Raw genomic sequence first — 22,162 nt, 5'->3', positions numbered from 1 at the left:
AAGTTACACAAATTTTTCCCATTGATTTTTTTCACGTTTCAAAGTGCATGCATGGTGCTATTTAAAATAAAAATTAACATTAATCCACGACCAAATCACCCATGAGATAATCCTGCCTGCTTGTATGCAGTAAAACCTTCGTCCTATTTCCACCTAAATCCAGCATTTGAGAGCAGCGTGTGTAGTGCACGACTCTCTGCCTGGCCCAGCCCCTTACGGGAAGGCGTGGCGCAATGTCTGTAGGGACTGTCTAGTCAATTGAAGATGAAGTCTATTGCAATATGGTGAAGTGTAGTTCAAATGAAAGCTTCTTTTCTCTTTCTCCGCAGCATGGACACTACATTATGGTCCGCCACTTTAACTACACATCGTGGCCTGAGCACGGTGTCCCGGAATGCTGCGGCACCCTCATTAAGTTTGTGCGGGCAGTCCGAGCGCACCGCCACGACAACACCACCATAGCAGTTCATTGCAGGTACCTGCAGAGGGATGTCCGTGAATGATATGCGTTTTTTAACTGAGAGGTCTTCCAGTAAATGAGCAAATTATTTATCTAACGGCAGCCAAAAAAGCGAACTTGTTTGATGGAGAGAAATGACTAATTCAACAAAAATAGCGTCATTATTGTCAGAGGCGCTGCCAGGGCTTTTGGGCCCCATGAAAAGATATCAGTTTGGGCCCCACCACCAATGTTCCCTCTAATTTTTCATGTGTCTGAGCAAACGCACAATCTCCCTGAGCACACTGCGGCCCACAATGAGCAACATCAGATGTGTACCGTATTTTTTGGACTATAAGTCGCACCAGCCAAAAAATGCGCAATGAAAAGATAAAAACATATATGTCGCACCGGCGTATAAGTTGCATTTTTGGGGGAAATTTATTTGGTATAATCCACCACCAAGATTTTGAAAGGCAATTTAGAATAAAAATACAATAGAGAACAACAGGCTGAATAAGTGTATGGTATGCTAACATTACATGACTCATAAACAACGACCTGAGAACATGCCTGGTATGTCAATGTAACAAAGCTATTTAGAGTTATTCAGATAGCAATAGCATAATGCTAACTAGCAACAAGGATATAATAATGTGTGAATAAGTTCACATATAAGTCGCTCCAGAGTACAATGTAAGAATAAAACTGCGATTTATAGTCCGAAAAATATGGTACATAGAGGCCACACACCAGTATCACGCCTTTTCACGCCTATTAGCATTTCTACTGCCCGTAAATTATCTAGTAGTAAGAGCATTTAATGATTGATATCCATAGTTAAAATATCTTAATAAAGGTCACTAGAATACACACCAATCTGACTGAAATTGTACCTTTTTTTTTCACGTCTTAATATATAGGACTTGCATTTGGTGTGATTGAGTTTACAAATTCAGAGGCATAGTTTTTACTTCGCTAGCTTTCTGGTATACTCACATACTTTGCCATGTGATTGCGGATTTGTTGAACTGACACCATTGACGCATTCATTTCGATGGCAAGTAAAATATTGTCAATGAGAACTTCAACTTGCTCTGGGTCAGATTTTATTTTGTGGGACAGCTCGTTTCTCTTCTGTCGGTCTTTTGCATTCTCCCGCAATAATGTACCAATCCCCAGTCGCATCTTGAGTCTTTGTAATTTTCAACAGCTTTCAAATGACTTTTCTGCTGAATATGACGCTTGAGGTAGTCCAACTTCCATTCAGTCCAGATTTTTCCCTCTGAAAACTCACTTGGTACTTTGGCTTCAGTTTCACCGCTTGTTCGTCTATTTGCACATGCTCCGACAGCCACTCCATCTTATATGAACCGCATTTCTTTTTTACTTTGGCTTGGTGAGTGGAGGTGTCGTTGCCCGTTCGTTTCGCCATGATAAGGGGTTGGCCTTTGCGTCTCTCAACTCCGCCGCGCTCACGCACTGTTGTCAGCTTGCTAACCTACACCGCGCGTGTAGGCTGGGCAATACACAAGCAATGTCAATGCTATGATTGGCTGCGTAGCGGAAGTGAAACTTATCGTATAATTTCCTGGACACCTGTCACTCACCGAGTTACAACGCAATTAATACGTTTCTGTTGATTTTTTTTTTTGTGCGCAGCATTGAATTTCTTGTGCGCAGAGTAGGTGCCAGCAGTGCACGAATGCGCACGCGCGCAGCTTAGAGGGACCATTGCCCACCACCATTGCCGGGGGACACACACACATTTAGAGTATCTACTAGGTCATTTCCTGCATTCTGGTGAATCTTTACACACTAATTTGTGCTTTTTCTGCATTAATTTAAGATGAAAATATATTTATGTAAACATACAGCATATAGAGCAATAATGAATAGACTCATATCATCTATAAGAAATGTACTGAAGGCTATCTTTTACAATCTAAATATATTTTTATTAGACATATTCTCAAAGCAAATACAATGATGCATGACTTCGAATAAATGTTTTGTTTTAACTTAACTGTACTACAGTGTACATTAAAGTATACAGTATACAACTGTTTTAGTATGAAGAGATTGCTAAGGGTTTGCCTGCTGTACTGAGTAAATGTAAGCAAAAAGTGGAGCAAACACTAGCTAGCAAACAATTACAGTATTTCATTATGGAGTCGGCTTAGCCTCATCTGGAAACTCGTGATCTCCACTATTGGCTACAGCAGGGGTCAGGAACCTTTTTGGCTGAGATAGCCATAAACACCACATTTTTTAAAATGTAATTCCGTGAGAGCCATACAATATGTTTAAAACTAAAAATACGAGTAATGTGTGCATTTTATGTAATTTCAACATTTTTTAAGTACAATAAGTCTCAGAATTCTTTTTAATAACATTGTTATGCTGTTGCAAATCAATGATGAGTATTTCTCACCATTAATGCGACTTCTGGTGCTGCATGGTGTTGCTGATGGCGTTGTAGTCTGGTTGATACTTGATGAGGTTAAGCGTCATGCAGGCATTGAGAAACTTACGATACGTCTCTTTTCATGTTCACAAAGAAACGACACGAATCCTATGTTTTTTCCAACCATACACGGAACACAAGTTTGTCCATTTTTTTCTTTAGCGAACTCAATGAAGGACTTTAATAAATCTTTCCCTCTTGTTGTCCCTTGCATAGCCAAAACTGCCAGACTTTCCTCACGTAATGTATAACTGAACTGTGATAAATTGCTTACGTCCGTTGACTCATCCAAAGCGAGTGAAAAAAATGGAGCCGAATTCATGTCCTTCATGCGTTGCCTCAGTTTGATTTGACATCATGATGGTACTTTCGTGAACAGTTCTTGCTGCATGTCTTTCATCCGTTTAATAATCTTGTCTTTATCTGAAAAGTCATCCAAAAGTTCATTGGCAACATCAAGCATGAATGCTTTGGCGTACTCCCCATCGATGAATGGTTTCCCGTTCCTCACAATTGCTAAAGCGCCAGCAAAGCTAGCTGAATTCCAGTCACCTTGTTTGGTCCAAACACCGATTTGCTACTGACTAGCTTGCACTCTTGTAAGAAGCTTTTGACATGCTTTCTTCCTGTTGTCCCCCGCCGGATATTTTGATGCAAATGTAGTATGGCGGGTGTCGAAGTGCCACTTTATATTTGACCTTTTCATAGATGTAATTTTATCATTGCATATTAGACAAACCGCAGAACCTCTCTCCGCAAAGGCAAATTCCTCTGTCCATTCCTGCTGAAAAGTACGATACTCCTCGCCTTTTTTTCTTTTTGCCATCATCTCAAAAGGGTTTCCAAAATTAGCGGGGAAAACGAAACTAAAACCGTGGGAAAATTACTAAGCACATGCGCACATCGGCCGCTCTTTTTGACAGCAAAATATGGCGACCCCACTCGATCAGTGTCTGCCTCATTTGCGTTGCCAATGCGATTGATAGACAGATAAATAGATTGATCGACGCAACGACATGTATGTTTGCCACTTTCCCACAAAAATAACTGCAAACCGGCTTTCTAGTCGCCTCATCTGCATTGCCAATGCGATTGATAGACAGATAAATAGATTGATCGACGCAACGACATGTATGTTTGCCACTTTCCCACAAAAATAACTGCAAACCGGCTTTCTAGTCGCCAGGGATCGTCGCCATTTTGCACAATGCGCAAAGGGTGTATAACGAAGCTTTTTATATATATATATATATATATATATATATATATATAATTAGATTTGTCTGCGAGCCAGATGCGGCCGTCAAAGAGCCAGATATGGCTCACGAGCCATAGGTTCCCGACCCCTGGGCTACAGCTACAAAGCGAGGTCCCTTGTTAACAAACTAAATTCAATTGATGACAAACTAAATTCAATAAATTCTTGACAAACTGGATTCAAGCCGATTTTAAAAAAGAACATTTCCATACCAGGATACCAAAAAATGCCGTCATTATTTGGAATTCATGGTTTTGAATAGGTGAATGTCGCTCATTGAGGCCGTTAAAATCCTACTGAGTGAGCTGGGACCTCGCTCCGGAGTTAAGATAACAGGTTAATTTTCAGCACTACACTGACACAAGACACCAACCTTCCTTTGTGATGTACTTTGTCACATCGTGTTGGCCTTTTCTACCCATCTCCTGTTTTGCTTTCTTTTCTTTCCTCTTTTGAAAACCCGATTTTTGTTTGGAAAACATTTCCGCAGTACTGCGCGGAGCGCACTCCGAGTCATTATTGACTGGTGTAAATGCGCACCGCTGCTCCCCGTCTGATCGAAGGAAGGGCGGGCCAAACCATTTAATGAAAATATGAGGGGTTCAGGGGGAAGGGGGGGGGTTGGCAATACATATGCTCTCTGGGTGTTTACTCTTTGCCAAAAGCAAAACAAAAAAAAGAAACCCTCCATTTTATTCCTATTAAAATCATAATGATTAATATTTAAATTTGCAAACGATTGCCTGATGTTCTAATTTTCTTTGTGGACCCCCATCCGGGCATGGGCTCTTAGAATCAGTATCACTTTTCACCCCTATACAGCACCCCTGATTATTGTGTGTCTGTGGCCACAGTGCTGGCGTTGGCCGAACAGGCGTGTTCATCGCTCTGGACCATCTCATTCAGCACATCAGAGATCACGACTTTGTGGACATTTACGGCCTGGTGGCTGAGCTGCGCAGCGAGAGGATGTGCATGGTTCAGAATCTGGTCAGTACACGCAATTGAGATGAACTACCTCCAGAAAAGCAACACGCACAAAAATAATGCTGCTTACAGAATATCCTCTTAAATTGTGTTCGTTGCTTTTGAGCATCAGCAAATGTCTGTGTAGCTGTCCTACTTTACTCTTCATGCCCTCCTGTGATCCCATTCCCTCTGAGGCATTATTAGAAAATACTCTTTTTTTGACTATTATGATCTGGCAGTGGATTAAATGTGTATTGTGAGCAGGATTCCCCAATCCTAACGAAGCATGGAGCTATCCTAAAATCACCCGACTCGTTCATCACTTATAGATCATGTGATGACATTTGTTGCCGACGCTGTTTAAGGCTGCCTCAAAAGATTTTTTTTTATAGTTGAATAATCATTGATTAAGAAAAATTGGACTATGAATACTATGGAATTGTTTAACTGTATCATCATTTCACAAAGTAAAAAGAATAGAGTGATCCTTCGCTACTTCAAACTTTGCGCCCTCAGTCCATCGCGGATGTTTTTTTCCAGTTAAAAAAATAAACAAATAAATAAATACAGATGTGCTGTCCCGATCCGATCATGTAGTTTCACTCTGGCTCCTGCTCCTTTTTTTGGTCAGGTAGTGCACTGGAGTTTCTTATTAAAGTTAACAATAATTGACAGACATTAAGGTTTATAAAATAGATAAAAACAAGAGGATTTTTTTTTCTGTTTCACAATTCAAGAAAAGTTTTTAAATGAATGTAAGTAATTAAATAAAAAATTGTAAATATAATGGAATAAAAAAGAGCATATTTACTTAATGCTTTCTTAACATTTATTTGATTGTTTTTCAACATAACAAAAAAATATATATAAATACGGTTGGAAAAAAAAAACTGAATAAGTACAGTTTTCTGTTATATAAAGGGGGTTAAATAAATGAATGAATGAATGAATAAATAGTTTGTTTTTTTAAATGAACAAGAGAATGTACATTGATCCGTCACAACTTCACACTTCAAACTTCGCACCCTCAGTCGATCGCGGATTTTTTTTCATTAAAAATAAATAAATACAGATGTGCTGTCCTGAGCCGATTGCGCTGTCTCACGCTCGCTCCCTCCCTCCCTCTCCCTGCTCTTTAAATCGTCAGAGAGTAAACTGTAGTTGCTTATTAAAGTAAACAATGATTGACAGACGGTTAAGCTTTGATCTTGCCAGAGAATCGACCTTCAATGCCGCTCATTCGTCAGTCATCGTTTAACTTGTTAACAGTTGCTGTGGCAACTCATTTTGTATAAGTGAGCAGCGGGAGCGGATTTAAGTGGACTAAGTGGATTTAAGTTTTTTCTTTTACTTTTTTAAAAATGGATTGGGCATCTACTTTTTCCTTGTTTAAAAATAATTCTGTTGGACAGTAGCATGTTTTAAACGTATCATAATTATTACATTTAAAGTGCTTGAAAACATTCTTCAAAATATACATGTATGCATAAAATTTATATATATATATATAATATATATATATATACTTTGGGAAAAAAGGTAAAAAAACATATATGTATCTCTTTCCAATGATAGATCTGAATGTATACATTAACCAAAAAAGAGGTAACAGTTTACAATTAGGGTCCCTTAATTAACATTAGGTATTGCATTTTTAGACAATAACTTATGTTTAACTAACATGACAAAAATTCATTTAATCCCATCTAATATTTATTCATATATTAATTGACATGAGTTAATGCATTAGTTAATGCATTTTAAGATAATAACTAATGTTTAAGTAACATTACAATAATTAATATAATTGCTTATCTAACATTAATTAATATATTACTTAACATGAGGTAATGCATTAGTTAATGCATAACCAGACAGTAACTAATAGTTTGGTAAAATTAAAAATATATATAGGCCTATATAGGGTTAGGGTTTCGGGTTATGGTTTGTTAACTTATGCATTTATAATTTCTTAGGTAAGGGACACATGTGCTAAACTTTACAATAAGGTTCCAAAAAGCATTCAGTAATGGTTAGTAAAGATTAAGGGGGGGGGGGGGACGCTTAATCATTTATAATTTCTTAGTTAAGGGACACATGTGCTACACTTTACATTAAGGGTCCAAAAAGCATTCAGTAATGGTTAATAAAGGTCAAGAGGGGGGAATTTAAGCATTTATAATTTCTTAGTTAAGGGACACATGTGCTACACTTTACAATAAGGATCCAAAAAGCATTCAGTAATGGTTAATAAAGGTTAAGAGGGGGGAATTTCTTAGTTAGGGATAAGTGTGCTGTTCTGCTAACCTAACCTTTAGAATGGTGTTTCACGTGAACGTACCTCATAAGTATTACTTAACCTTAATTAACCATTACTGAATGTTTTTGGACCCTTATTGTAAAGTGTAGCACATGTGTCCCTTAACTAAGAAATTATAAATGCTAAGTTAACAAACCCTATCCCTAAGCCCTAAACCCTAACCCTATATAGACCTTTTTTTTTTTTTTTTTTTTTAATTTTACCAAATCATTAGTTACTGCCTGGTTATGCATTAACTAATGCATTACTTAATGCATTAACTAATGCATTAGCTAATGCATTAACTCATGTTAATTAATATATTAATAAATGTTAGTTAAGCTATTACCGTATTTTTCGGACTACAAGTCGCACCTGAGTATAAGTCGCACAAGCCATAAAATGCCCAACAAAAAGAAAAAAAACATATATAAGTCGCACCGGAGTATAAGTCGCATTTTGGGGGGAAATATACTTGATAAAATCCAACACATAGAACAGATATGTCATCTTGAAAGGCAATTTAATATAAAAATACAATAGAGAACAACATGCTGAATAAATGTACAGTGTACAGTGCATGAACAACGAACTGCGAATATACTGTCCTCACCAGGACGCTACTGCTCGGTCCTGGCTATATACAGCGAACTCCAAAAAGACAATGCTGGACGTCCGCATAATTTGCTGAATCAATTTGGTCCTCGATAGCAAACAGGTTCGCATCAACATAAATAAATGATAATTAGGTACTATTACAGCAATAACGTAACAGGTTAGCATGCGTTCGCTAGCATTAGCACACTGTTCAAACAACCACACAACTGGCTCTAAGTGTCCGATCGCGGGTGGAAAACACACAACAACAACAGAAAAGATGATACACGCAGGCGTTGCCTCTGTAGAGATATTTTAAAAGCATAAACAATGAACATAGGTTCGCAGCCGTCTTTCTCTCTCGCTAACTCGCCCACTCACTCACTCAGAGCTACGTAGCTGTCTGTCTTCTTCTGGCGTGCGAGCGCTCTTCTTCACGTAAACAAGTGCGAGTGCGCTCCCAAGTGGGCGTGAAAGCGCAATAAACTAGATGCATCCATTTCAATATAAAAAAGTCAATAATACAATTGAACATACATTGCCAAAGGCAGAACGCGAACGTGGCCATAGCTATTAAGAGTTATTCAGATAACTACAGCATGCTAACAAGTTTACAAAACCATCAGTCCAAAACACCAAAATAACATGTGAAATTAGATCATAATGTGTTAATAATTTCACACATAAGTCGCTCCTGAGTATAAGTCGCACCCCCAACCAAAATATGAAAAAAAACGTGACTTATAGTCCGAAAAATACTGTATATTAATTATTGTAATGTTACTTAAACATTATTGTCTAAACATACATTAACTAATGTTAATTAAGGGAGCCTTACTGTAAAGTGTTACCAAAAAAATATTTTTTTTGATAGGGGGGAGCGCTACTTTGCGGTTTTTCACTTATTGCAGCGGGTTGTGGTCCCCATTAACGGCGAAAAACAAAGGATCACTGTATGTGTAGTTCATACTGCTTTTTATAGAGTGTGGAAAGCAACTAAAGCCTCATTAGGGGAAGACAGATTGAGCATTCAGTACTTATTGTCACTTTCGGTTGCATATGTGCTGCATTTTGGGCTTATCAGCAGGTTTTGCTAGTGTCGCTTGCTATTTTCAGGAATCTGTGTGTGTGCGTGTGTGTGTGTGTGTGTGTGTCAGGCCCAGTACATCTTTTTACACCAAAGCACGCTGGAACTGCTCAACAACAAAGGCAATAGTCAGTCCATTTGGTTTGTCAGCTACTCTGCTCTGGAGAAGATGGACTCTCTGGATGCCATGGAAGGTACGAAACAGCATGCGCAATAGTCAAATGTTTCCCAGACTTTAGGAAATTTAAGAAAATTATTAGCTCATTAGCTGCCACTGACAGTGATAGATGTCTAACCCATTTTGAATGGGAGGGTTGGCAGCGAATGATCACTGCTACCACCATCAGGGGCAAATATTGAGTTTTTAAACATTATTTTGAGCAAATGAACTGTAATTTCTGGGGGCAATTAAACACATATCAATGTCTACACGTGTTCAGGTGACATTGAACTGGAATGGGAAGAGACCACGATGTAGACGACACTTTTACCAGAAGATGGGTGTGTTCATTTTTGGGAGTATTAAAAAGAAAAAGAAGATGGAAGGATGAGAACAAGACTGTCTTTGGAACATTGCTCCCTTCAAGGACCTAGTCCTTTTCAGGGTAGGGAAAGAAGTGGGAGCACTCTGAGTGTCCTATCATGTTTTTGCACACACTGCGTATTGTCATGACTGTATCATATTGAAAGCTGTTGCTTTTTTGTAAGATGATTTGTTGAGCCATATTTCTTTTATTTTCTACGTCTTTGTAAATCCTGCTACTTGCTTGAATGGTTGATTGCATTCCAATTTTGGTCTTGATCCTTTTCTCAAGAGGTATTTGCACCCGTTTCTTCCAGTGCTATTTTTGTTGTTATTTTGTTTTTATACATGCATTAGCAGCATCCTTAAAGAATATTAGGTGGAATAGAGCCATCTTGTTATTAGAAAATGAACAGGCTTTGGCTAGTCTCACATACGTTTAAGCCGTTTTACTGAATCCAGACGCCTCTCACAGAACATCAAGATGAGATATGAAGCCCCCAAGATGCAATGGCTTTATTTTGTCAAAAAAAAAATATTTTATAATAATTTACAAATAAACTTTCTCCTCAGAAACTTTCACTTGAAGGTTTGAACTATAAATTGTGTTTGAGAGTGCCTTTGTAGCATCCCATAACAGGCATGGAGAAAACTGAAAAAAGCTGCCCGTTTTCAAGTTACTTTCGCTATGATTACAGGTGGTAGGGTGGTAATGCTAATTTTCCTTAAATGCTAAATGTTAAGGGATGCTCATAAGCGATCGTGAACAATTCTGCATTTTTCTTAAGGATATGCTGCAAGCAAGGGCGTAGGTTTGCATAGGGACAGTAGGGACATAACACTACCAACTTTTCAGGATGCTTAAATTTACCATTACCAACTTTTAAGCACCCTTATTTGCATTGTCTAATTAGTTCAGTTATAAAGGCCATTTAGATTGTATTCCCAAATGTTGTAAGGACAGAATTGACCCTACCATTATTAAGTGAATTATTTTAATCATGTTCAGACTTTCACTTTCACATTTACCGCCTTTCACTTTCTGAATGTACCGGTCCATTTTTTCCCCTCAAACGCACTTTGATTGGCTGATGACTTCCACCCTTCCACACGCACGCGCAGCCAACCCCGACACAGAAATACAACATGCCGCCTCCTCCGCCCCCTTCGAAGAGGAGGGATATTACAAGTTTTGTTTCGACCAGTTGCAGCCAGTGTAAGGGATGTAAAAAGATGTTGTGGAGGTAGGAAACACACCACTAATTTGGCTGGTGAAAGTCCGACCTGCATCCGAGTTAGCATTACATTCAACTGTGTGAACTTGCTAACCTGCTAAACTCAAGTAGGAAGCTGTTTAGAGAGAAGTGTTCTCCTGTATGTGTTTTCTACTGTGAACCTTGATTGAACTGTGAGAAATGCAGTGAACTCTGTCGGAAAATTTAGAACCAGAAAAACGTGAACAAGAAGCTGTTTAGAGAGAGAGGTCCCGGGACGCAGGGCCTTTCAGGTTTTGTAAAGGGCTATATAAGTAAATTTGATTGATTGATTGATTGATTGACAGGAAAGTGTTGACAGTCTAAAGAAAACATGCTAAAGGAAGGCTCAATTTTTATTTATTTTTGCTAATCCCTGACTAAGACGTTTTTTCTGTTATGTTTAATATATGGCGGAAAACACTCAGGTGACTTGAAGTTCCGCTATGAGACCCCCAATTTGGCAAAACTAAAAACTGTCCTATATGCATGTGTGATACATCATTGGAAAGCTTAAAATCTCAATTTTCTTGGGGAAGTAAAATTTTGAACAGGGGGGCATTTAAAAAAATAAAAATTAAAAAAATATATTTTTTTGTAAACAGCAAAACCCTAACTGGAGGTGAGAGCACACGAGAGCAGAATTAAATACGCCATGATTTTAACGAGATATTATCGCGTACTTACCTTGTTTCAATCCAAAAACTCAATGTAGCATGTATCATCGAGTGTCGACACTGATGTGAATGGCAACAGCCGGATTTTGGGGGGATTTTATCGGTGACACATGGTCATATAACAAGGGTTGCGATTCAGAAATCGCAGACATCAAGGAGTGTTTGAGATGTTCTTTTTCATATAGTTACCCTTTTAAACGTTTTTTTTTTTTTTCTTCGTTTGGATCGATTATTTATAATCTAACATATCAGAGAAAATGCGACAGTAACAAAAAAAAAATACAATTAAGCGATAGTTATGAGGTAGATATCCGTGACTTTTTTACAGACGCCAAATTTTTCATTGTGACATAATTTGTTCAAAAGTTTAAAATATGCGAGTGAATAGTTTCTTAAAGTCGTTTTTATTTTTTATTTTTTTTTCACGAAATAATAGACATCAATTAATGATTCTAAGCTATAATTCATAGACATTTTGAATAATAACTATAATTACTGAGCTACTTTTTATGGCTGGGTTGAAACAAAAGCGGTTGTGCGACATCTGTAAACAGGGGTTTCCAGGGTAAAATGGACAAATTAAAAATAGTTCGGGAGCTTATTGGGCCATGAATCTGCTACGGCAGCATATAGACATATTGTTCTATCAAACACAACAGTTCTTTTAGCTTAAAATACAGCAGTTTGTTTTAAAGAGGGATGCTAGAGCAGAAACTGCTTTTTCAGCCTTGACTGTGTTTTCCACCATATTTTTTTAGACAGAAAATGTTGAGTGGTCTTAAGAGGAATGTTAATTTTTTAACGGTTTGTATTTATTGTGTATGTTAATATAATTTATGTTTAAATATTTTACTTTAAATTTGCTTATAAAATCCAGACATTTATTCTGGAAGTTTTAAAAATGTTTCTTGAGTAGTTTTTGAAAACAAAGGTTAGAAACGAACAGTTTATCAACTGAACCAGTACACATGAAAGTTAGTACCGTATTTTTCAGACTATAAGTCGCACACGAGTATAAGTCACACCCAGAGGTTGCGCTAGACTTTTTCGTTGTCTGTCACTTTGACTGACAGTGTCATAAAAATCCGGTCATAATCTATTTTTACCCGTCACTTACATTTTTAAAATGATAATAATGACATATTCAATAGTATTTAGTTTTCATTCATTTTTAATTAATATTCTGTCCGAACAAGCTTAACAAGAGGCAAACAGACAGCAGAGTGCACCAATCAGCGACGGGCAGACGTGCCGTTAGCAAAGCGACGAGGGCAGGACGAGGGACTTGCGCGCGGAAGTAAATATACGAGGAGAACAGAGTTTATTCAACATGGCTAGCGCGAGACAGACTGTTGTCAATGTCTTGTGTCGATGTGTTTTAGCTCATTTAAAACTGAATTTACCGCGGACTGGAACATATTCCCGGCTCTCCCGCCATCCGTGTTGTTGTAGAGACGACTTTCGGCGCGCAAGAGTGACGTTGCTCGTGAAGAACACGTCACGCAAATAAACAAATCTGATTTGTCGATTGATTTTGTACCAACTCGAGAGGCTGTGTCCCAGACTTTTTTCTCAGTGTTTGAAAAATACAGGGAGAACAGTCTGGCCGTGCCAGGCAAACACTCAGTTGCCTCGACATTTTTCCGAGTAAGGCCAACGACGTCATGCATCAAGAGAGAATAGCTAATTAATATGCTCACTCGCCACCCTGTGGTCTGGCGTGTGAATTGCAACCTGTCAAAATGACGGATGGACTTCAGTTTTTTCCGTCACTGTTTTAAAAAACCGGTCAACGACGGAAAATATTCGGTTAACGCGACCCCTGGTCACACCAGCCCAAAAATGCGCAATGAAGAGGGTAAAATGCGCAATGAAGGGGGTAAAAAAAAAAAAAAACATATAAGTCACACCGTAGTATAAGTCGCATTTTGGGGGGGTTTCCTTAAAAAAATCAAATAAAATCCAACACATAGAACAGACATGTCATCTTAAAAGGCAATTTAAAATAAATACAGAACAACATGCTGAATAAGTGTACAGTATGATAATGTTACATGATGCATGAACAACGAAATGCGAACGTGGGCAGTATGTTAATGTAACATAGCTATAAAGAGTTATTCAGATAACTATAGCGTAAAGAACATGCTAACAAGTTTACCAAACCATCAGTGTCACTCCAAAACAGCAAAATAACATGTGAAATGATATAATAATGTGTTAATAATTTCACACATAAGTACTGTGACTCCAGAGTATTGAAGTATGTGATGGAGCACCATCCTGCTGCAGAATTTGTCCCTTTTTATGGTTAGGGATGTAAGAGGCAGCTAAGATTTGTTGATATTTTAGACTATTTATCTCTCAGGGTGCAGACAATTTAAAAAACCGTGTGGCATTTGCCAAGGCCCACAGGCTGTCAAAAGGATAGACGCTGGAAAAGTGGCAAAAGGTGGATTTTTCAGATGAATCTTCTATTGTATTACACCACAGTCGCCACAAATATTGCAGGAGACCTACTGGAGTCCGCGTGGATCCGAGAGTCACTCAGAAAACAGTAAAGTTTGGTGGTGGCTAAATCATGGTCTGGGTTTGCGAGAGATCTGCAGGGTGGAAGGCAACATAAATAGTCTGAAATAGCAACAAATCTTAGCTGCCTCTTACATTCCTAACCTTAAAAAGGGACAAATTCTGCAGCAGGATGGTGGTCCATCGCATACTTCAATCTCTACCTCAAAGTTTTTCAAGGCAAAGAAGATCAGGATCGTCCAGGACTGGCCAGCCCAGTCACCAGACGTGAACATCATTTAGCATGTCTGGGGTAGGATGAAAGAGGAAACATGGAAGACGGAACCCAAGAATGTTGATGAACTCTGGGAGGCATGCAAGACTGCTTTCTTTTGATGTTCCTGATGACTTCATAAATAAATTGTATGAATCCTTGCTGAAGCCCATGGAAGTCATACAAAATATTAAATTTGGATCCCACAGCACCACTACTTAATTCGCTTATGTTATGTAACATGTTTTTGTATTTCAAGTACATTTTTTGTTCAATTTTCACACTACTTTCTTTAGGCGACAAAACTTTTGTCTTGACAAAATTTGACCTTTATGTCTTAGTTAAATGATAAATCTTTTTTCAGTGAAACAAATATATTTTTGTACATTCATCATCATTTGGGAGGGTCTTAGCTTTTCTGAACCCAACTGAATAACTAAAAGTCAGGTTATTAGCAATTGTGTCTACAAAATGGATAAACGACAAGACTTCTGTCAGGGACTGTACATACACCATACATCAATACAGATCTAATTTGCATTAACCATTTAGCCTATCAATTAATTAGGTTCATATTTGTGAGAAATGTAGCCCTGACCCCCGTTCACCCAGTCTGTTTGGTCTTATTAATGCCCCGCCCCCAGCAAAAAGTGTACATGCAGGGTATGCTGTTACATCGTCCCTACCAATGTTGAGACCAAACCTAAGCCCTTGGCTGCAAGCAGTGTTCTACTTATGCTACCACATGACCCACTTCAGATTTGAAAATCAGTTGAACGCATCTCCGCAGATGTATTTCTAAAACTTCTTTTCGTTCAAGCCGTAAAGCAATTGTTTCTCAATAAAGGCACTTTTTCCACATAATATCACAAATATTTATTTGAGTATATATTATAAAGTTGAGCCGCTGGTGCTGGAAGTGTTCACAAGTGCTGAATTACGCGTAGAGAAATTTGATAAAAGATGTTAAAATGCCTATAAAAATACCGTAATTTTCGAACTAGAAGCCGCTACTTTTTCCCCCTCATTTTGTATCCTGAAATTTATAGTGCAGAGCGGCTTATTTGTTGATTTATTTGGGTAAATATAGTTAACATTTTATTTGATAGTGGCGTCATAAGACTGTCATAAGACCGTCATGATTATGACAAGGTACTGTCACGGGCATTGTTGGAAATTGACCATTTAGCCAGATTGCCGGAATAATGCCAGCCGAACCGCTGGCACCGCGCTAGTGCAATTCCAATGACCCGGGCCGCGAAATACCAACAACTCAACCAAAAGGCCAAACTCTGTGCGTTCACTTTAGTTTTAATCCCTTGAACTACCTCTATTTTAAAAGCTGGAAAAAGGCTTCGAAACACAAGTTGACAGCAAATAGACCCTGGCGAGGAGGAAAGCTGGCTCCAGGGTCGAAAAACAACAAGTAAACAAAAATGTTCCTGAGAAAAGATAGCGCTAGCTAAAGAGTTCAGTCTTTTGAAGGCTCTGGTTAGGAGAGCTGTGGTCTGGGAGAAGGATGTGTTTGGGTGTTGTTTAGGGTAATTTTCTTTTGCAGGTTGGGCAAAAGGAGCGCTGAGTGTTCAAATTCTCAGCCGTGGAGTCTTCTTGTTATCAGGCGTTTCTTGTGGCAAGACAGGATATCTCACATTTGTTCTGCACTGTCCATTGCTAGACCCCAGAAGAGCTGATGGTGGGATTTGGTGGCCCAGACATGGGCTTGTAGATGTCTTGGCCGTCACCTGCTTGTCTTCCTCCGTCAGCGTCAATTTCGCTTATTAAGCTGCATGACGCGCGCGATTGGCTTACATAGTCCGAAGGCATCCTGTATCTGTTATGCCCTTATCTGTCCATTGTCTTGGCGCTGTTAAGTCCAATCACCCCAAGTCCATCTACTCATAATGTCAAATATATTCTACTTGCTTTCTTAAACTATGATTTAAATGCTATTTATTTTATATCAGGTGTGTTAGAGTAATACAAACAGTCAAACAGTAAATATGGGAAAGGATGCTACTCCCTTCAACGTTAATGAATGCTTATGATGTCATGAAGTGTCATCCGGTAAATTTTGTCACTAACTCCATTTGTGCTCGCATCTTTTACATCTATTCAAAAGTGAGATGACACTAAATGATATGTCATAAGCATTATTTAATGTTCATGACAGTGTGATGTCATGATTATGACAGTCTTATGACAGTCTTAGGACGCCGCTGTCAAATAAAGTGTTACCGGTTAATTTCTTTTGGTGTAAATATCCCATAATAGAGTGAGGAAAGTTGTGGCTTATAGTCCGGTGTGGCTTACCTATGACCAAATGTCGCTATTGTGTCAAATTTGGTGGGTCGTGGCTTATAGTCAGGTGCGCGTTAGAGTCCCGAAAATTACGGTACTGACTCAGACATCCGTTCATGTTGAGCAATTTGTTTTAGCTGTCTGTTGTAGAAATCGATGAATAAATAAATACATAAAATAAAGCATGTTTGCCAAGTTTCTTTGACTATTTCCTCATATTTGCTTAACCCTTTGATGCACGAATTATGATTGATTGATTGATTGATTGATTGATTGATTGATTGATTGATTGATTGATTGATTGATTGATTGATTTTAAACCCTTACAGGGCACTCATTTAACTCAGTGGCTACCAATGACTTTCATTCATTTGCATCATTTACATGAGCATTCACAGCCAGTCTTCCTGGCCTAAATGAATTGGACATGTATTGCCATTGATGGCATGCAATGAGTTAAATACTATTAAAAACATATTCTACTTAAAAGTGTTACTTGGGGCCATAACCAGTGTCTTTGTTTTAATTAATTTTAATGTCATTAATTTCGTTTTTATTAACATGGTACTAATTATTAAATTTCTTTATAAAAATGTAAAAAAAAAATACAATAATGATTGATCCTTTTAAAAAGATAATTTTATAATAATAATTCCTAATTAAGTCTTTTAAAATGACCAAATATAGTCACTTGCCCTATAAAGTAGGTGTATCAAACTCATTTTGGTTCACGAGTCACGTTCATGGCAATTATATCTCATGTGTGCCGAACTAGCTTACAGCCATTCCTTCCAGTTTAAGTCAATTGGACATCTATTGTTTTTTGTAGAAGCCAAAGTTATTTTTGGGTCAATTCCTTGTAATTTTAGGGTACTTACTTACAGTATATTTTTGGATCGTTTCCTGTTGAATTTAAGGCATTTCCGGGCCACTTCCTGTTGATTTGGGGGGCATTTCCAGGTTACTTCCTGTTGAACTCAGATCACTTGCTCATTTTAGGTTACTCAGGGGTCACTTTCTGTTGATTTTGGGTCACTTCTTTCATAGTTTGGATTTTATTGTTTTTGATTTTGGGGTAATTTCAGGTCACTTCTTGTTGATTTAAAATGGTTTTTGGCAGCCGTTTTAAATTTCATATTCATATTTTAGTCATTTGAAAATGTGTTTATCCATGTCAAGGTTTCGTCGTCGACAACTTACATTTCGCCTAGATTTAGTCGACTGTTCCTAAAAAATGTTTTCGTCTGTAAAATTCAAAAGTATTAATCCAAAAATAAATAAAACACATTTTTCCAACAATTTCAAAGAAAAATTGACACAGGAGCACATATTGTAGTGTCTACAAGCACAACACCAACTTGGTGATGATAATACACACTCTGCAGGAAAACAGTACATCATTTTCAATTAATGCTATGAACTCTACGTTAAAAAAAAAAAATCCAATTAGTGCTTCAAAGTAATCTAATGATTTATTTGAATAAATCTTTTTTTCATTCGTGGGTGTTGAGAACTATAATGGCGTTCATTCGTGGCTAATTCAACTTAATTGTCACATGTTTAGCAGGAAAAATGAGCAGTTTAGCGATGAATGTTTGGACCAAGTACTATTATTCTGAAAGGTTGTATTTCTACTGGCGTGTGCTTTTCGCTCTCTTGACTGTGCCGACGGGAACGCCTCTCCTGTTGCTTCTGTGAGATAGACTCCGCCCACCTGTCTTGTGACGAAGCTGCTCTTTTGTTCAAGGATCCAAAAGGGGAAGAATCCGGATACAAAAAAACAAAATTACCTAAGAGATTTAAGTACCAGGAAGCATTTCCATAATTCTTCGTGTCAATTCTACAGGACAAAATTGAACAAAAAAACAAAACATAATTTTTGTGAGCAGCCTTTGCACTTTAGTCCCAAACATTTTCTGTTGTGATGTAATTTTGATAGTACCTTTTGCATGTAAAATAATTTGCTGCAATTCAAATACTCGACGTTTCCTCAAAAGGTTTTCGACTGTAAAATTCAAAAGTATTAATCCAAAAATGAATAAATACATATTTCCAACAATTTCAAAGGAAAATTGACACGCGAGCACATATTATAGCGTCTACAAGGACTTTGTGATGATAATACACACTATGCAGGAAAACAGTACATCATTTTCAATTAATGCTACGAACTCTATGTAAAAAAAAAAAATGTTGTCCGAGAGTTTAAGACAATGCTGAATGCTAAGGTGAATGCTATGCTAACGCAATGAGTTACATTTTCATTATCATCATCAGTGAGGAAAACAACAATGGTACGAATGGGCTATAAAGTGTGTGACAGGCAAAACGACCCAGTTGGCCGAATTGTAAACCTCTGGCTTATGGCCCATACCTTATTAAGGGTGAAATTACCTCACATTTGAAGGACAGAAAAAGTGATCACCAATTCTGATTTCAAACATCTTTCAAGTTTGGGAAATCTCAGCAAATGCACATTAAGGACAACTAATGCAATTGATTACAAAATGATACGTTTTAACCCCTGAAAGTGGAGGTACTAAATAAATTTCTGCTAGTCCGAAATGACAAATTGTATTTTTTTTCTTCCCTTAAACCTTCTGCTGGTGTGTTGTATAAGCCAAATCACCTCTTAGTTCACGTGCAGACTACCGTGTCTCTTTGCTCATGTCCATTCGCGCAAGTGCTGTCACACTCAATATTTTACATCCCCGTACCGTAATGAATAAGTTCACAGGAAAACCGTTGAAGGCTGATTTTCCCATAAGCTCCCTGCCCTTCATCCACCTGCTGCAAAATCTTTCATTAGAGCTCCTCGACACTTTGGAATCAATATTGACAACACACAAAGATGCACAGAGAGTAAAAACTACTTTATTCTTTCATCCTCTCCAAACAAACAAAGAAAAATAAATAGAAATACCCCTTTTGTTTTTATGTTTTATAATAAACATGTTCATCTTTAAGAAATCTTTTGTTTTTTGTTTTTCTTTTTATAAATAGCGTGAGGGTGCAAATATTCATGACAGTGCTTCCACAGTGAGGATACATGAGGCAGCCGCATCCCCATGACAATGCGAAAAAGGAGGCATGGAGGAACGCTCAAAATGGGGAGGACAATAAAAAGTATCAAATTCAATGTCTTAATGTGTGTGTGTATGCTGAAGAGAACAGAACCTAAACACTGAAGAACCTTTGAAATTGCAGATTATACTATAAAACAAGTGATTAGTTAATGAAATGGTTTAAGAAAAGTGGAATTCAGGGAACTTTCAGAGTTTTTAGGTGTGGAAATTAGATATCATAATGGACTGAATGAAAATTTAAAGTTAAAAGGGAAGAATTACATACATAGTCGTTTGTAAGGATTGCACATTGGAATTGTGGTATTCTGGAGAAAAGTGTGAATCTTTAAAAAAAAAACTCCGAGATGGCATGAATGTTTTGAATTGTTTTGAAATTGGATCAGCATGGAAAGATGTGGATAGTTTTCTTCCAATGTTTAAGTTGGGATCATTTCTCATGGAAAAAGGAGAAATGGGTTGAAGGTTGTCCTGAATGAAATACACATTTTGTCATTGGACAAGTTCAGAAATGTGAAACATTTTACAAATTTCAAATACTGTATGTGGAACGATTGGAAATTTGATTAAAAGGTTCTCAGTTCGGAATGAAAATTTGTCATGGAAAATAAACAATATTCCATGATACGATTCTTTTTGAAACGTGACAATGATTTCCTTTACATTTCAATACAGCAGGGGTGTCCAAACTATAGCCCATAGCGAATTATGAATATAGTGGTACCTCGACATTCAATCGCTTTGACACACGATCTTTTCGACATCGGACGTAAAATTTGACTCGCCATTTGTTTCTACATCCGACGACATGCTTGAAAGACAATGATCTATGACCGCGGCGCAGTTTTTTTTTCCGCACAAGACGGACACACGGAAGATTTTCTTGTGAGAACAATCAACATGGCTTACAATAATGTTAGTGCAGTTTGTGAAAAAAAGGTGATGCTTACCATTGAAATGATGTTGGAAATAATAGAAAAATACTAGCATCGTCTGCGCATCCGTGTACTGGCTCCACAATATGGCCATAGAATGTCTACTCTCGACGGTTCTCCTCCGACCTCCGTTCGCCAGTCGTTATAAGTTAAGGTGAGAATTATTATTGTAGTAACATCGCCAAAGAAATCGCCAGCTTCGTCAGGTTTCTAGTTATTCATTCCATCGACTTGTGCAACACAACACGCCTACAGTCCTCTGCAGCTGACCATGTAAAGTGAAAGTGAAAAGTCCTCCCTCACTCTGGCACGTCAACCACGCGGTGTGTTCAGGTACACCACGCGAAAAACATCTGCCACATTAGAATCTGATTTGTCACATTATTACAGGTGTTATTATTATTACTATTAATGTATTATTATTCCAATTTTTAGTCACAATTTACTTGTTTTACTCTGTGTACTGTGATTGCTATTTGCAATAGTACCAGCAGTATTTATTAAGGATTTAGTGTAGGTTTTCGGGCAGTGGAACGAATAAATGGAATTATAATGTATTCTTATGGGAAAATCCTGCTCGACATACGACCATTTTGACTTCCAAACTAGATTTTGGAACGAATTAACTTAGTATGTAGAGGTACCACTGTATATCCTTGCGTAAGAAGCTGAAACTCCGCCTATATTCAGTTGAAGATGGAGCTAGTAACTTCAACAGTGCCTGTCTATTAACTCAGGGGTCAAAACTTGACAACATGTTGAAATCAATGGAGGAAACTAGCATTTCAGCATTTTGTTTTACATACATAAATGTATTTAAAAAATAGTCCAGTGCGGTAAATTGAAATATCTTGGTTGTTATTTTCTTGCCTTTTTTTAAATGTCCCTGGAAATTTTCTCTTTGTTCTGCATAGTTTGTTTTAGTCGTGTAAATATAAATATATTGCAATATCCATTTACAGTGGTACCTCGACATACAATCGCTTCAAAACACGATCTTATTGACATCCGAGGTAAAATTTCACTCGCTATTTGTTTCCACATCCGACAACATGCTCAAAATATGATGATTTATGACAGCACCGCAATTTCTTTGTTTTCCTGCAAGATGAACACACGGCGGATTTGCTGGTGAGAAATCAACATGGGTTCAAAGAATGCTAGTGCAGGTGGTGTAAAAAGGAAAAAGGTGAGGTTTACCATTAAAATGAAGTTGGAAAAATATGAGCGTGGTGTGCGCGTCCGTGAACTGGCTCGACAATATGTCTACGATCTCGACGGTCCCCCTCTGACCTCCGTTCGCCAGTCTTTATAATTTAAAGTGACAAATATTATTGTGGTAACATCTCCAAAAAATCGCCAGCTTCGTCAGGTTTTTAATCGTTTATTTCACAGCTTGTGCAACACAACATGCCTACTGTCCACCCCAGCTGAATAAAGTGAGAGTAAAATGTCCTCTCTCACTCAGCCCCGCGGTGCGTTCGGGTACAGCCAA

At 37.9% G+C, this 22,162-nt stretch overlaps 1 protein-coding gene across 2 annotated transcripts in view; it reads left to right on the top strand.

The window, feature by feature from the left end:
- ptprq (protein tyrosine phosphatase receptor type Q) overlaps positions 1–13,775 on the top strand; it is an 86,689-nt gene extending 72,914 nt beyond the window's left edge. For both annotated transcript variants that reach the window (XM_057836673.1, XM_057836674.1), the window contains 4 exons: positions 330–475; positions 5,019–5,154; positions 9,187–9,310; positions 9,557–13,775. In XM_057836673.1, the coding sequence (XP_057692656.1) occupies positions 330–475; positions 5,019–5,154; positions 9,187–9,310; positions 9,557–9,594 (444 nt within the window). In that variant the 3' untranslated portion in view covers positions 9,595–13,775. The remainder of the gene's footprint in view (positions 1–329; positions 476–5,018; positions 5,155–9,186; positions 9,311–9,556) is intronic.
- Positions 13,776–22,162: the final 8,387 nt, after the last annotated feature.

This window comes from Corythoichthys intestinalis, chromosome 5 (genome assembly GCF_030265065.1).
Source record: "Corythoichthys intestinalis isolate RoL2023-P3 chromosome 5, ASM3026506v1, whole genome shotgun sequence".
NCBI classification, from domain to species: Eukaryota; Metazoa; Chordata; class Actinopteri; order Syngnathiformes; family Syngnathidae; genus Corythoichthys; species Corythoichthys intestinalis.
The sequence above is the reverse complement of the archived record's forward strand: the minus strand, read 5'-3'. Positions and strand labels throughout refer to the sequence as shown.